General features: G+C 35.3%; 1 protein-coding gene across 1 annotated transcript in view; it reads right to left on the minus strand.

Annotated features, from left to right (window-relative positions):
* si:dkey-172j4.3 (diacylglycerol kinase eta) overlaps positions 1–12561 on the minus strand; it is a 128001-nt gene that overhangs the window by 114257 nt on the left and 1183 nt on the right. Inside the window, exons 2-3 of the mRNA XM_059354919.1 lie at positions 12038–12400; positions 7087–7191 (exon numbers count right to left, since the gene is read on the minus strand). Coding sequence (XP_059210902.1) covers positions 7087–7191; positions 12038–12130 — 198 coding nt within the window. The 5' untranslated portion in view covers positions 12131–12400. The remainder of the gene's footprint in view (positions 1–7086; positions 7192–12037; positions 12401–12561) is intronic.

The raw sequence follows: 12561 nt of genomic DNA on the forward strand, positions 1-12561 counted from the left end.
GGACCTTGCCATTTACTAAATATAGACCCTAAACGATTATAATAATTGATGAGAACAGAACAGCGCAGGCTATTAATATCAGGCCTAGCATTACAGTAAATAGTGGATATGGTACTGAATAAAGATTTATTTTTGTCTCTCACTTCTGAGATTAGTCATGTAGATGGCCAGATACGGTTTGAATAGCTAAAATTAGAAACCAACTTCCTTATTCTAATGTGATCCGTGCAAACTGGCGCTATCACCGCTGCTGAAACCTGATGCATCTGTTGCTGTATGTGTTTTAAAAGTCATTTTAAATAAATGAGAAGCAGACAGGAAACTGGGTGAGGGGGGACAGGATATAACATGCAACAAAGACTTCAAGTGAGGACATTGAGGTTTTACGAGGTAAACGCCTTAGCACCAAGGTCACTGTAACACCCTCAGAGCATTTATATATATACATATATATATATATATATATGTGTAAAAAAACAAAACATAATGGCTGTAATATGTGTCTTATTTCCCCTGCAGAAGTTGAGTTCTTGTCATTTCTGCACAAACAGGCTGATGCAAGACTAAAAAATCTAGTTCTAGATCAAAAAGTCAAAGTGGGTGATTCTCATGAACATGGTGCAGCTCATAGCAAAAGTCCAAGAGCATTGAATACATATTTTCTTTGACCCCTTATTAATTATACAATCTAAAGAATTTTAAGGTATTTTCTGACATTTTTAGAGACACTGTGAGCTAAATTCATTACCGTAACACATTCTTAAATTAAAAAAAAACAAAGAAAGGTTGTTTTTTTCCCCTTGGCAAGCACTTAAATATGTTCAAAGGTAGCTGGTATCACCAACATGTATTTTATTAAAATATGCACATTTTTAATGCAAACGATTCTATCATTACTGTAACATTTAACCATTTTTCATCAATTTTCATTCAGATTTTGTTCTTTATACATTGTTTAAAAACATTATGTTTGATTATATTCTGTTAAAATTATACATTTTCAAACAAATGTATATTTATTTTTATAAAGCTTATTAAATATTTATTGTGTATAAGTGTTGATGCTGATGAAAATATAGAAAATATTATTTTAACACAAAACAATGTATTGTGCCTCATTTTGGTTATATTGTTCACTCATATAAAAGTGAAATATATTTAGTTTAATAGAGTATGTCCTTATAATCTTCACAGACAGAACTTAGACTGACTTCATGAGAATCACCCACATATGTGTTCTTGTTTGCATGTCTTTTTTTGAGAATCACGTGGGTGATTCTCATGAATTTTTTACCATATTTTTGATCCACAAATTCATTAAAGTAATGCATCCAGATATAAAATGTCATGGTTTCCCCACACTTATACAATAAATATTTAATAAACTTTATGAAATAAATACATATTTGTTTAAAAATGTATAATTTAACAGAATATTATCAAACATAATGGTTTTTAACAATGTATGAAGAACAAAATCTGAATGAAAATTGATTAGAAAAAAATGGTTAAATGTTACGGTAATAATAGAATTGTTTGCATTAAAATATGTGTATATTTTAATTAAATACATGTTGGTGCTACCAGCTACCCTTGAGCATATTTAAGTGCTTGCCAAAGAAAAAGAAAAAAAAAATTAAAAATGTGTTACGGTGATGAATTTTGCTCACACACAAAATACATATAGATAAATATAGATTTTTGCTAAGAGTTGTACCATGTTCATGAGAATCACCCACGTACAGCAAATCCGTCTCTATCAGTCCTCATATCCAGTAGTTAGAGTCTACAGGCTGAAGTTTACAGAGTCAGCCAATTAGCAAATCTCCAAAGTCACATTCAGTTTGATTACAGACTATAAAACGGCAGCAGCAAAACACTTACGGCGTGAGCGTTTCCCTATCACATACACCCTGCAGGGTAGGCTTGGTGGTTTTAATGTCATTTCCTGAAGGCTTAATGTGACACAGCAGAAAAAAAGGAGAAAAAAAGAGAACTTGTGCGTCAAGAAATCCACTAAAATCAACCATTATGAAAAATCTCGTCTCGAAAACCAAAAAAAAAAATCAGTCACATCCGACACAAACGTCTCCAGAGTGAGATGGAAATGACATGTCTCATCTGAGGGAGGCTATCTCTGCATCTGTTTAATTATTTAGGGACCTATGGGTAAGGGACTGAATTAATCTAATTGTGCCGGGATGTCATGTCACAGTTGATGAGAATCTTCAGAAGTGTGTTAAAGGACCGCCGCGGTGTCAAGTACGGCAACAGCTAGAGGGCAAATGAGGCGAGGTAACTAGGGCTGATTATTTTAAGCAACTGATTCACACATTCATCTACCAGTTACTGCTAAATTAATCATTTTATCTGTAAAATGTCACTGAAGAATGTTAATTCAAGTCTAAAGTGATGTCTTTAAAGGTCCAAAATCCCCCCCCCCCCCCCCAAAAAAAAGATTTTTTCTCAATAAGATGTAAAACAGAAAAGACAGGGATATTTGACAGTTAGTTTTAGCGATTTTTGCATGAAAAATCACTTTAATGCACGGGTCTCATATTTTGTGGCCCCCACCTTGATATGAAAGTTTAATGTGAGTTTTGCATGAATGGCACTTTACCGTGTTGTGTGTGGAAGGTCCCTTTAATTACTTTTTTGGTAATTTTGTGTCTTTTTTTTTTTTTTAATAATTTTGTGTCTTTTTTAATAATTTTGTGTCTTTTCTTAAATAATTTTGTGTCTTTTTTGGTAATTCTGTGTCTTTTTTTTTGGTCATTTTGTGTCTTTTTTTGGTCATTTTGTTTCTTTTTTAAGAAATTTAGTTATTTTCTGTCCTTTTGTGTCTTTTTTGGTAATTTTGTGCCTTTATTAAATAATTTTGTGTCTTTTTTAAATAATTGTGTGTCTTTTTTTGGTAACACTGTGTATTTTTGGTCATTTTGTATCTTCTTTTGTAGTTTTGTGTCTTTTTAAAAGTAATTTAGTGTTTTTTCAGTCATTTTGTGTCTTTTTTGGTCATTATGTGTCTTTTTTTGGTCATTTTGTGTCTTTTTTTTTGTAATTTTGTGTCTTTTTTTGGTCATTTAGATACTGCCTCCAGCGGCCCCCAGGTCATTAGAGTTTAAGACCCCTGCTTTAAGGCTTCATAGATTATCAGAATCGTTGCCAATTTTTTTACTTTCCATCCGCTAATGACTTTAGGACTCGAGATGGACATGAGCACTTGTTTTGGATTTTAATTTTTGTTTAACACCACTTCCTGATGTCATCAAAATCTAATTTTTGACCCTATTTTTTACATTAGATTTACTTTTTGGTACTCTATTTAATTCAATGCAAGTACTCAAATATGGAAATGATTATACATATATATGAATTCAAAATACACTCTTATACAACTCGCACTAATTATTATTTTCAGCAGTTGATTAATCGATTAAACTGCCAGTTACTTCTTAATTAACTGTTTTATCTATGAAATGTCAGTGACAAATGTTAATCAAAGTCTAAAGTGATGTCTTTAAAGGTCCAAAATCCCAAAATATTTGTTCAGTATATGACGGAAAACAAAGAAAAACAGGGAACCTCTAAATTGAGAAGCTGAAGCAATCATTTTTAGCCATTTTTGCATGAAAATGTACCTAAACGATGACTAGATTATCAGAATAGTTGCAGAACCCATAACTCCAAGCTACAATACATTAACTAATCTATGAAAATTATTCTTGCCTGAGTTAGTGATTCCACACCATTTCACAATGTCATCAAAATCTAATTTTTGACCCTATTTTTACATTAGATTTGCTTTTTTGTACTCTATTTAATTCAAATCAAGTACTTCAGAGAGACTTAGAGGCAAAGAAGAACCCTGATTACACACATCTAGGAACTCAAAATACACACCAATGTGCTCACCCACATGCACCCAAATAGACAAAGGGACACACAAGCACACTAATCCTCTCTTGGGCCATTGTTGTCACTACAGTGTAATCCTGGAGTCGATGAGTAGCTTAATCTAAGTCACATGACTGTCGGTACACACAGTCTAATCAACACACACACACACACACACACACACACACACACACACACACACACACAGAACTAATCATAGCATTGTCACATTTGATTGACAGATGGTAAATCCAAGATCCCTCACCACCTCCGGCAACAGCCTCTCTCGGCCAATAGGGGACGAGCTGCATGATGATGTCATTGCACTGAATTCTCTTTTAAAAAAACTTTCCTGTCAGATTATTATCTCAAAATTTTAATCTAATAACAAAACAGTATGCTTTATAACAAATCTTATGCTTCTGATGGGAAAGCTTCACATCCACAAGATGAAGTTTTCCAAGTCCCACCCTAAATTAAAATTTTATATCGAAACTTTAGAGTTGATGTCAAATAAGAAATGTGAACGCACTCTCATACACTTTAAAAACGTATTTTCAGAAACCCCAGAATAATATAAAGGGAAACACCTTATACCCTATGTGCCTTATTATGTTATTATTTTATACATATATATATATATATATATATATATATACTGTAACTGAATGCCTGTATTTCCTTCATTGTTAATAAAGATCTAAAATAAAACTTTCCGTGAGTGACTTGATATAAACATTAAAAAAAAAGGAAAGCAACACAAAAAAAGGTAAAAAATATTGCTATGTGGTCACGGCTTTCACAGAAGAACCCTTATGCCCTTATAAGGGCGTGCACATCCTCCTAAACACCACATTACAGCAGAGTCCGATGAGATTAGCCGATCAATACCAGACTGATATCCAATACCATTATCTGCTCCAGGAACAAACATGGCATTATGGGATGCCATCCCCATGGCGACGGGGGTTGCCGGGTATCCTGTGCCTTGAATCGATCGGCACATGATTTACAGTTGGTGGTCAATGTGGGTAATGGATAACGATTTCACCAAACACACACACACACACACACACACACACACACACACACATAATGATAATTTGGATAGTTTGTGTGTTTGCAAAATAATGTTTTTCTCATTGAGGATATTATCTCATTAATAATTAATGAGGCAGATTTGTTTCTTTGGATGTGTGTGTGTGTGTGTGTGTGTGTGTGTGTGTGTGTGTGTGTGTGTGTGTGTGCCAGTAAAAAGGTAATATCAAACCATCAATATCTTCCTGTAAAACACAGTCAGAGGCCAATAAGCTGCCATCAATTAAGAGCAAAAGCTGTCACTGTGGGGTTACGTCAGATGGGCTATCAGACATCTGAACACATCTCTTCATCACAGTGTTGGTAAGAGCGGGAAAATGATGCAGCACGGAAGTGGGCAAGGCCTGCTCAGGAAGTCAGCTGACCTCAACAGACGCAGAAGCATCAGATAAGATAAAAGGTTGATAAAGTTACACCAGAGAGAGACAATCGAACACAGAAACTTGACCCTTGCACCAGTCGACCAATGCAGAAAACAGGTTGAAGTGGAGAGCTTCATACAGGCACACATCCATTCTTTGCTGAGATGTTTAAATCTTAATACAAGCCCTAAATAAATAAGCAGCTGAGATGTTTAATCAGGGTTCCCAGCGTGGCCCTGATGAAATATTCCATGACTTTTCAATGACTTTCCCTAACTAAGTTAAGAGCACTTCCATCACTTAAAAATTTCATCAAATCCTGGTTCACTAATGATGCTTTTTACCTTGAAGAAGTCCTGTTTTAATATGCATAAAGTTCTTTAAAAAGCTCTTAAAGGTGCCCCATCCCACCCAAGTCAATACCAAGACCACCTAAACCAAGTCCAAGTCAATACCAAGACCACCTAAACCAAGTCCAAGTCAATACCAAGACCACCTAAACCGAGACCAAGTCAATACCAAGACCTCCTAAAGAGACCAAGTCAATACCAAGACCACCTAAACCGGGACCAAGTCATGACCAAGACCACCTAAACCAAGTCCAAGTCAATACCAAGACCTCCTAAAGAGACCAAGTCAATACCAAGACCACCTAAAGAGACCAAGTCAATACCAAGACCTCCTAAAGAGACCAAGTCAATACCAAGACCACCTAAACCGAGACCAAGTCAATACCAAGACCACCTAAACCGAGACCAAGTCAATACCAAGACCACCTAAACCGAGACCAAGTCAATACCAAGACCTCCTAAAGAGACCAAGTCAATACCAAGACCACCTTAACCAAGTCCAAGTCAATACCAAGACCACCTAAACCAAGTCCAAGTCAATACCAAGGCCACATAAACCGAGACCAAGTCATGACCAAGACCACCTAAACCGAGCCAAGTCAATGTCAAGACCACCTAAACCAAGACCACCTAAACCAAAACCAAGTCAACACCAAGACCAACTAAACCGAGACCATGTCAATACCAAGACCACCTAAACCAAGACCAAGTCAATACCAACACCACAGTGTATCGAGACCAAGACAAGACCAAGACTTTGAGTGGTCGAGACCATGTCATGACCAAGACCACCTAAACCAAGACCAAGACAAGACCAAGACTTTGAGTGGTTGAGACCGAGCAGACCAGTCTCAGTCAGTGTTGCTTTGCAGAATTTACAAGTTGCGCTGTGTTTCCTTTTTTTTTTTGTGGTTGTGCACAAAAAATCTTTGAGGTTCAGGTAACCAAATTTTAATACAGACGAGATGACTGACATCTTCTCACGGCCTCTTCTCCTGTCACTCACATGACCTTTTGAGGGGGGCGTATCAAAGGGGGCGGGAGGCGTGACAGCTGTTAACAGTGACAACAATTTCAAATGATATATAGAATATATATATATAGATTTATGTTATTGATTGTGCTCGAAGCAATACGATTTATGCAAAATCACAGTGATATTAACGAATAAATCCAAAAATGCACAGTTGTGGTCTTGACCGGTCTTGAAATAAAATCCAGAGTCCGCTTTTTCCGAGGCCGAGACAAGACCGAATAAAAATGAGGTCAATTCCGAGATGAGACCGAAACCTTCAAAAAGTGGTCGCGAGACCAAATCCGATCTGGAGTACTACAACACTGCCACCCACACAAACTCACACAGTCTCCTGGTTTCCTACCTTGGCTCTGATCTGTCCCGAGGTCGACACTTTGCGGATCAACTTGTGCGACGTCTCCTCTTGCTCCCCGTCGCTGTCCGATGACTCTTCTCCAGCTTCTCCGGCCTGGAAGAAGAGAGCGGGAAAAGGAATATCGCAATGTTATTCATCATCAAAAAGACCAGAGCACACAAGTTTAAAAGTAGTGCTACAAAGTTGGATGTTTGTAAAAAAATTGCAGATCCTACTTGTGTGACTGTATCAAAAAATTGACTTTTTTCTACTCAGATTTGTAGCATATTGTGGTGTTTTCTTTATAACATGACATTTTTTCCAAAAATGTGATTGAAAAAATGAAATATATCACAATTTATGGAATCATAACCTCGTATCATGATATGTGATATCATGATACGTATCATATTGTCAGATTCTTGCTCTAAAAATGACAAAAATGTGTGTTTGATATTTGGTATATACTGCTAAAATACAATATATGCAGCCATTAAAAGTGCAAATCTACTGAATTTTGAGGTTTTTCCCACTCTGAACTGATGTGAGGACAAAATCAAAATGTTTTCCTTTTGAAATGTAGCAGAAAAGTTGCTTAGAAGAAAATCTTGCATACTTTTATGTTTAATATGCATTTGATTTGTTTCCTGTAATAATGCTTTTGAAAAAATTTGCTCATAGTTATTATGTTATCTGACTACAGTGTAAAAAATGTTGATTAATAAATAATGTTATTTCTATTTCTTTACTCCCACAATGCTTTGCCTCAAGATAAGCTGTCTGTATTTTCAAACTCTGCTATATTGATATTGATGTCTACAGTTCATATTTAGGCCTGTTACTAATGTAAAAATGCACTGAAACAAGCACGTAGCTGCGGCTTAGGAGCCTATTTGCACTACCGATATTATAGTATTTGTAAACAGCACAATACTATTTCTATAATGAGAACTAAAGTCAGCGATATACGTATACAGTGTATCTGAATTAAACACAGTAGATTTCATTTAATTTGTACAGTTATTTAAAAAGTGCAGAAGTGTATTTTAAAAGCAGGTAATACAATTAAGTAAATAGCAAAGCTGCCCATTTAATTACTCTATATTCATGCAATAAATATACAAATGTTAATCAGATAGTAAGATGCATGAGGAATAAAGAAAAACATTTTAGATTTTTGTCATATTCTGTTAATTTTATGTACATATCAGTGTTTATGTATGTATTTGTGATTTATTGCATGTTATATGACTTTTAATACTGAAAATGTTTTTAAAAGCCAGAGCTAAATTTCACAAAATTCTGTATTCATTTTTATATTTTCACATGTTCAAATATTTAACTTTCTACAGTCATGGAAAAAAACATTAGACCATCCTTGTTTTCTCTTATTTCTTGTTCATTTTAATGCCCGGTACAACTAAAGGTGGACAAATATAATGATAACATCAAAAATAGCTCATAAGAGTTTAATTTAAGGGCTGATATCTAGACATTTTCCATGGTTTTCTTGATAATAACCAAAATCATTATCAAGAAAACCATGGAAAACGGCTAGATATCAGCTCTTAAATTAAACTCTTATGAGCTATTTTTGTTGTTATTATTATATTTGTCAAAACAAATGTACCTTTAGTTGTATCAGGCATTAAAATGAACAAGAAATTGAAGAAAACAATGGTCTAATAATTTTTTTCCATGACTGTATAAAACTGTCATCTGTCCAAAGGTTTTGAAACACGACGGTCTGAAAGCTGTTTTATCTGATTGTTTTCTCCTTGAAATTATTCATGTTCTTCTTCATTTTGTCCTTAAAATTTTCAAATAGAAATAGCAAACTGCACTTTAGGAAAAAAACAAAACAAGAACATGACCTTTGTGTGGTAGCTAAAGTCGGAGAAATGGTTGTTACTGAATGTCTTGAATCAACTTCTCAGCCACTTTGCACCTGAACTTGCTACTCATAATCATAAATCTCACTGGACGAGAACTGAGACGCGTATAGAAACAGTACTAAAGACTTCTGACTAACATGCTTGTTCACACACTTACTGCGTCTCCCCGGTTGTTTAACCTCGACTTGCTCATTCTGATGCTCGCGGTGGGAACTCGTAGGTTTTGTTTTGATTCATCACTTCCTGTGTGCTCAATTCGTATATAGTAGTCGGGCCGGACATGGAGGAGATTGAGCTGCCCGATGTGAAGATGAAGCTGTTGAAGTTGTGTTTTTAGTTTGTCTGTTTGTCACCACGGTTACGGAAAAACTACTGGCCGGATTTTCTTTTTTTTTTTTTTTACATTTTGTCTTTATTTAGAATCACATTTTTTTTAACTTCCTAAGTGTCCTTGTTCTATTCTGTGTTTTTTTTTCTATAGTTGTTTTTATTTATTCTACCTTAGTATTTTAGACTGCTGTGACAACCGAATTTCCCTTTGGGGATGAATGAAGCAATCAATGAAGTAATCAATCAATCAATCAATCAATCAATCAATCAATCAATCTATCTATCTATCTATCTATCTATCTATCTATCTATCTATCTATCTATCTATACATCTATCCATCCATCTATCTATCTATCTATCTATCTATCTATACATCTATCCATCTATCTATCTATCTATCTATCTATACATCTATCCATCCATCCATCTATCTATCTATCTATCTATCTATCTATCTATCTATCTATCTATCTATCTATCAACCAATCATCTATCTATCTATCTATCTATCTATCTATCTATCTATCTATCTATCTATCTATCTATCTATCTATCTATCTATCTATCTATCCATCACAAAAATGTCATAGATGATGTCATACCACTCGTCTATAGACGGGCTGTCTGGCTTATGCCATTTCCTTGTTATAGGTTTTTTTAGCAGCTATACTCAGTATGCCAAAAAGGTATTTTGTGTTTTTATTTGAGGATGTAGAGTGCAGAAGCCCAAAAAGAAATTCATCCCAATTAAAAGTAATGTTTGTCCAAAATATTTTGTCACCAATTCTATGTGGATCTTACGCCAGAAAGCATTTACATTTGGACACACCCAAGAAGAACCCACAAAATTTTGGAGTAGATCCAATTCACGGGGTGGATACACTAATTATTTTTTACTTTTAACTTTTAACGAAATCAGGCATGGAAAAGTGCTTTTCTAGTTTCACGTGCATTGAAATGTTTCTTATTTTATACGTATTTATGTGCAATACTATGAATTTAATCGTTCAGTCTGTCTACTTACTTCTTTTGTTTTTTTTACTATTTACTTGCTTTATTTTATTGTCTACTAATCTTTTTTTTTTTTTTTTTTTACGTTTTTTTAGTATATATTGCATTTGTACTGATGTCTGCACAAAGGATGATCTTATCTTACTTTTACATATGTTTTACAGATTTATTTTGCAGCTTAAAACCAATCAGGGATATAGAGAATGTGTCACATTTTTCCTGCAGGATGAGAACAGTTTATGTGCAGGAACAGGCATGTGTGGGGTGGAAAAACGAGTCTTGCACAGCTGCAGACATCAGGTACAAGACTCTCACAAATAAATAGTTTAGTATGTTCAAATCTGGGTCATATGTGTTGAAGATTTAGAGCTCCAAGGTTGAGGAAATGTGAAGTTATCCCTAAAGAAATTGAAATAAACAAGTCAAACATCAGTTTGATCATCTTCCTGTTAGCCTGCAGGTCAAATAAAACAGAAAAATTTTGATTTTTTTTTTAGGCATGAATACTTTTTTCTGATTCTGCATTGTTTATGTTGTGCATTGATACTATTATGATAGTATTTACTAGATAAAAGTGGCAAATCTACAACAAAAAAAGTCTCAAATTTAAGAGATTTAAAGTGGCAAATCTGTGCAAAAAAAAGTAGCAGATTTACGAGAAAAAGGTGAAAAAAAGCAACTTTTTCTCGCAAATTCACCACTTTAAATCTCATAAATCTGCACATTTTTTTCTCCTAGATTAGTCACTTTAATCTCGTCAACTTTTTTTTTTTGTATGTAATATCCTCCTATATTCTTTAGGGTTGAAATTTGGAATTTAGTATTTCAGTATTCAATGAGTGCCCTATTAAGGGTTAACATGGAAGTTTCTCGGAAGTGTAAAGAAAAATCTCATACCTTGCAGTGACACCTGTGCCCATTATGTGCATAAATAAACTAAACCTGTTGTGTTTTTCAAGAGATTTAGGACACTTTCAATTGTTGCAGACCTGCTTTGCAAATTAGCCTCATTTTGACATCAGCAGTAGGGTTGTCAAGAGTATTGATACTCAAAAAAGTTTCGATACTAAAACGTTGTATCCGGATACGATACTCATTTTCAAAAGTATCGATAATAAGTTTAGATAAATGTTGGTGACTGAAAAGTGTTATTTTCTCTCTTGAAGTCCCAGAATGCAGCAGAGAAAAGTCGACGTGCAACCAAACAGCAACACACACAGCCGAAAAAATTGTTCTAATTGTTATTGTTGATTGTATTTATTCATACCTCAGACCTGAAGCTTGTTATCATAGTTGCAATTTCTTTTTGCACAACTGTTTTTTATTATAAATATTTGACCTGTGGTTCTGTTCATATTTACATGTTGTATTTTAAATTTTGGGGTCTTCGTTTTTATCCTTGTGGTATCGAAAATGGTATCGAGTATCGAATATTTTCCTGAGAAAAAAAGTTGCAGATTTAAGAGATTTAAAGTGGCAAACCTGCGCGAAAAAAGTTGCAGATTTACGAAAAAAACAACATTTTTCTCGCAGATTCACCACTTTAAATCTCATAAATCTAGGAAAGTTTTTCTCGTAGATTTGACACTGTAATCTCGTAAACTTTTTTCTCAAAATATTACCCACCTCCCCCGGGTCCGTATGTTTTTTTACACATTCTGGCTGTATGTAATATCAGGTTGAAAATTTTAGTATGGTGACAACCCTAATCAGCAGTACTTACAATGTGAGTCCTTTCAGAGTCGGCTTGGGGCGATATGAGCGACTCGCCGTGCTCCGCCACGTACAGGATGTTGGGGTTCAGCTTGGACGCCATGACGAGCTCACGGTGGAAAAAGCCAGCAAGGCGAGAATAGACGGAGGATGAGAAATAGGACGGAGAAAGAGAGAAGTGTGAAAAGAAATGGAGGAAAAGTTTGCCAGTTGCAGAGGAGGAGGAGGAGGACTAAAAGAGGAGGAGAGATGGAAGTTTGGCGAGGTGAAAGCTTGGCTAAGTGGAGGAAGAGAGGAGAGGATGACGAATGGGACAGCAGGCTCCGGGACGCCACACTCGTCCGCTTGCCGATCTCTCTATCCAGGGCCAACTCTGGAAAAGATGGAGGGATGAATTATTGATTAGGAGAGAAAAGCTCACAGGATTCTTTTTTTTTTCGGGGGTGGTGGGGGAATAAGAGGGGGGGGGGGGTGGCTGGAAGTTAAGGAACATATAAACAACAACAACTCTTCTTCTACTGTCATTAATGTCTC

This window comes from Centropristis striata, chromosome 17, assembly GCF_030273125.1.
Source record: "Centropristis striata isolate RG_2023a ecotype Rhode Island chromosome 17, C.striata_1.0, whole genome shotgun sequence".
NCBI classification, from domain to species: domain Eukaryota; kingdom Metazoa; phylum Chordata; class Actinopteri; order Perciformes; family Serranidae; genus Centropristis; species Centropristis striata.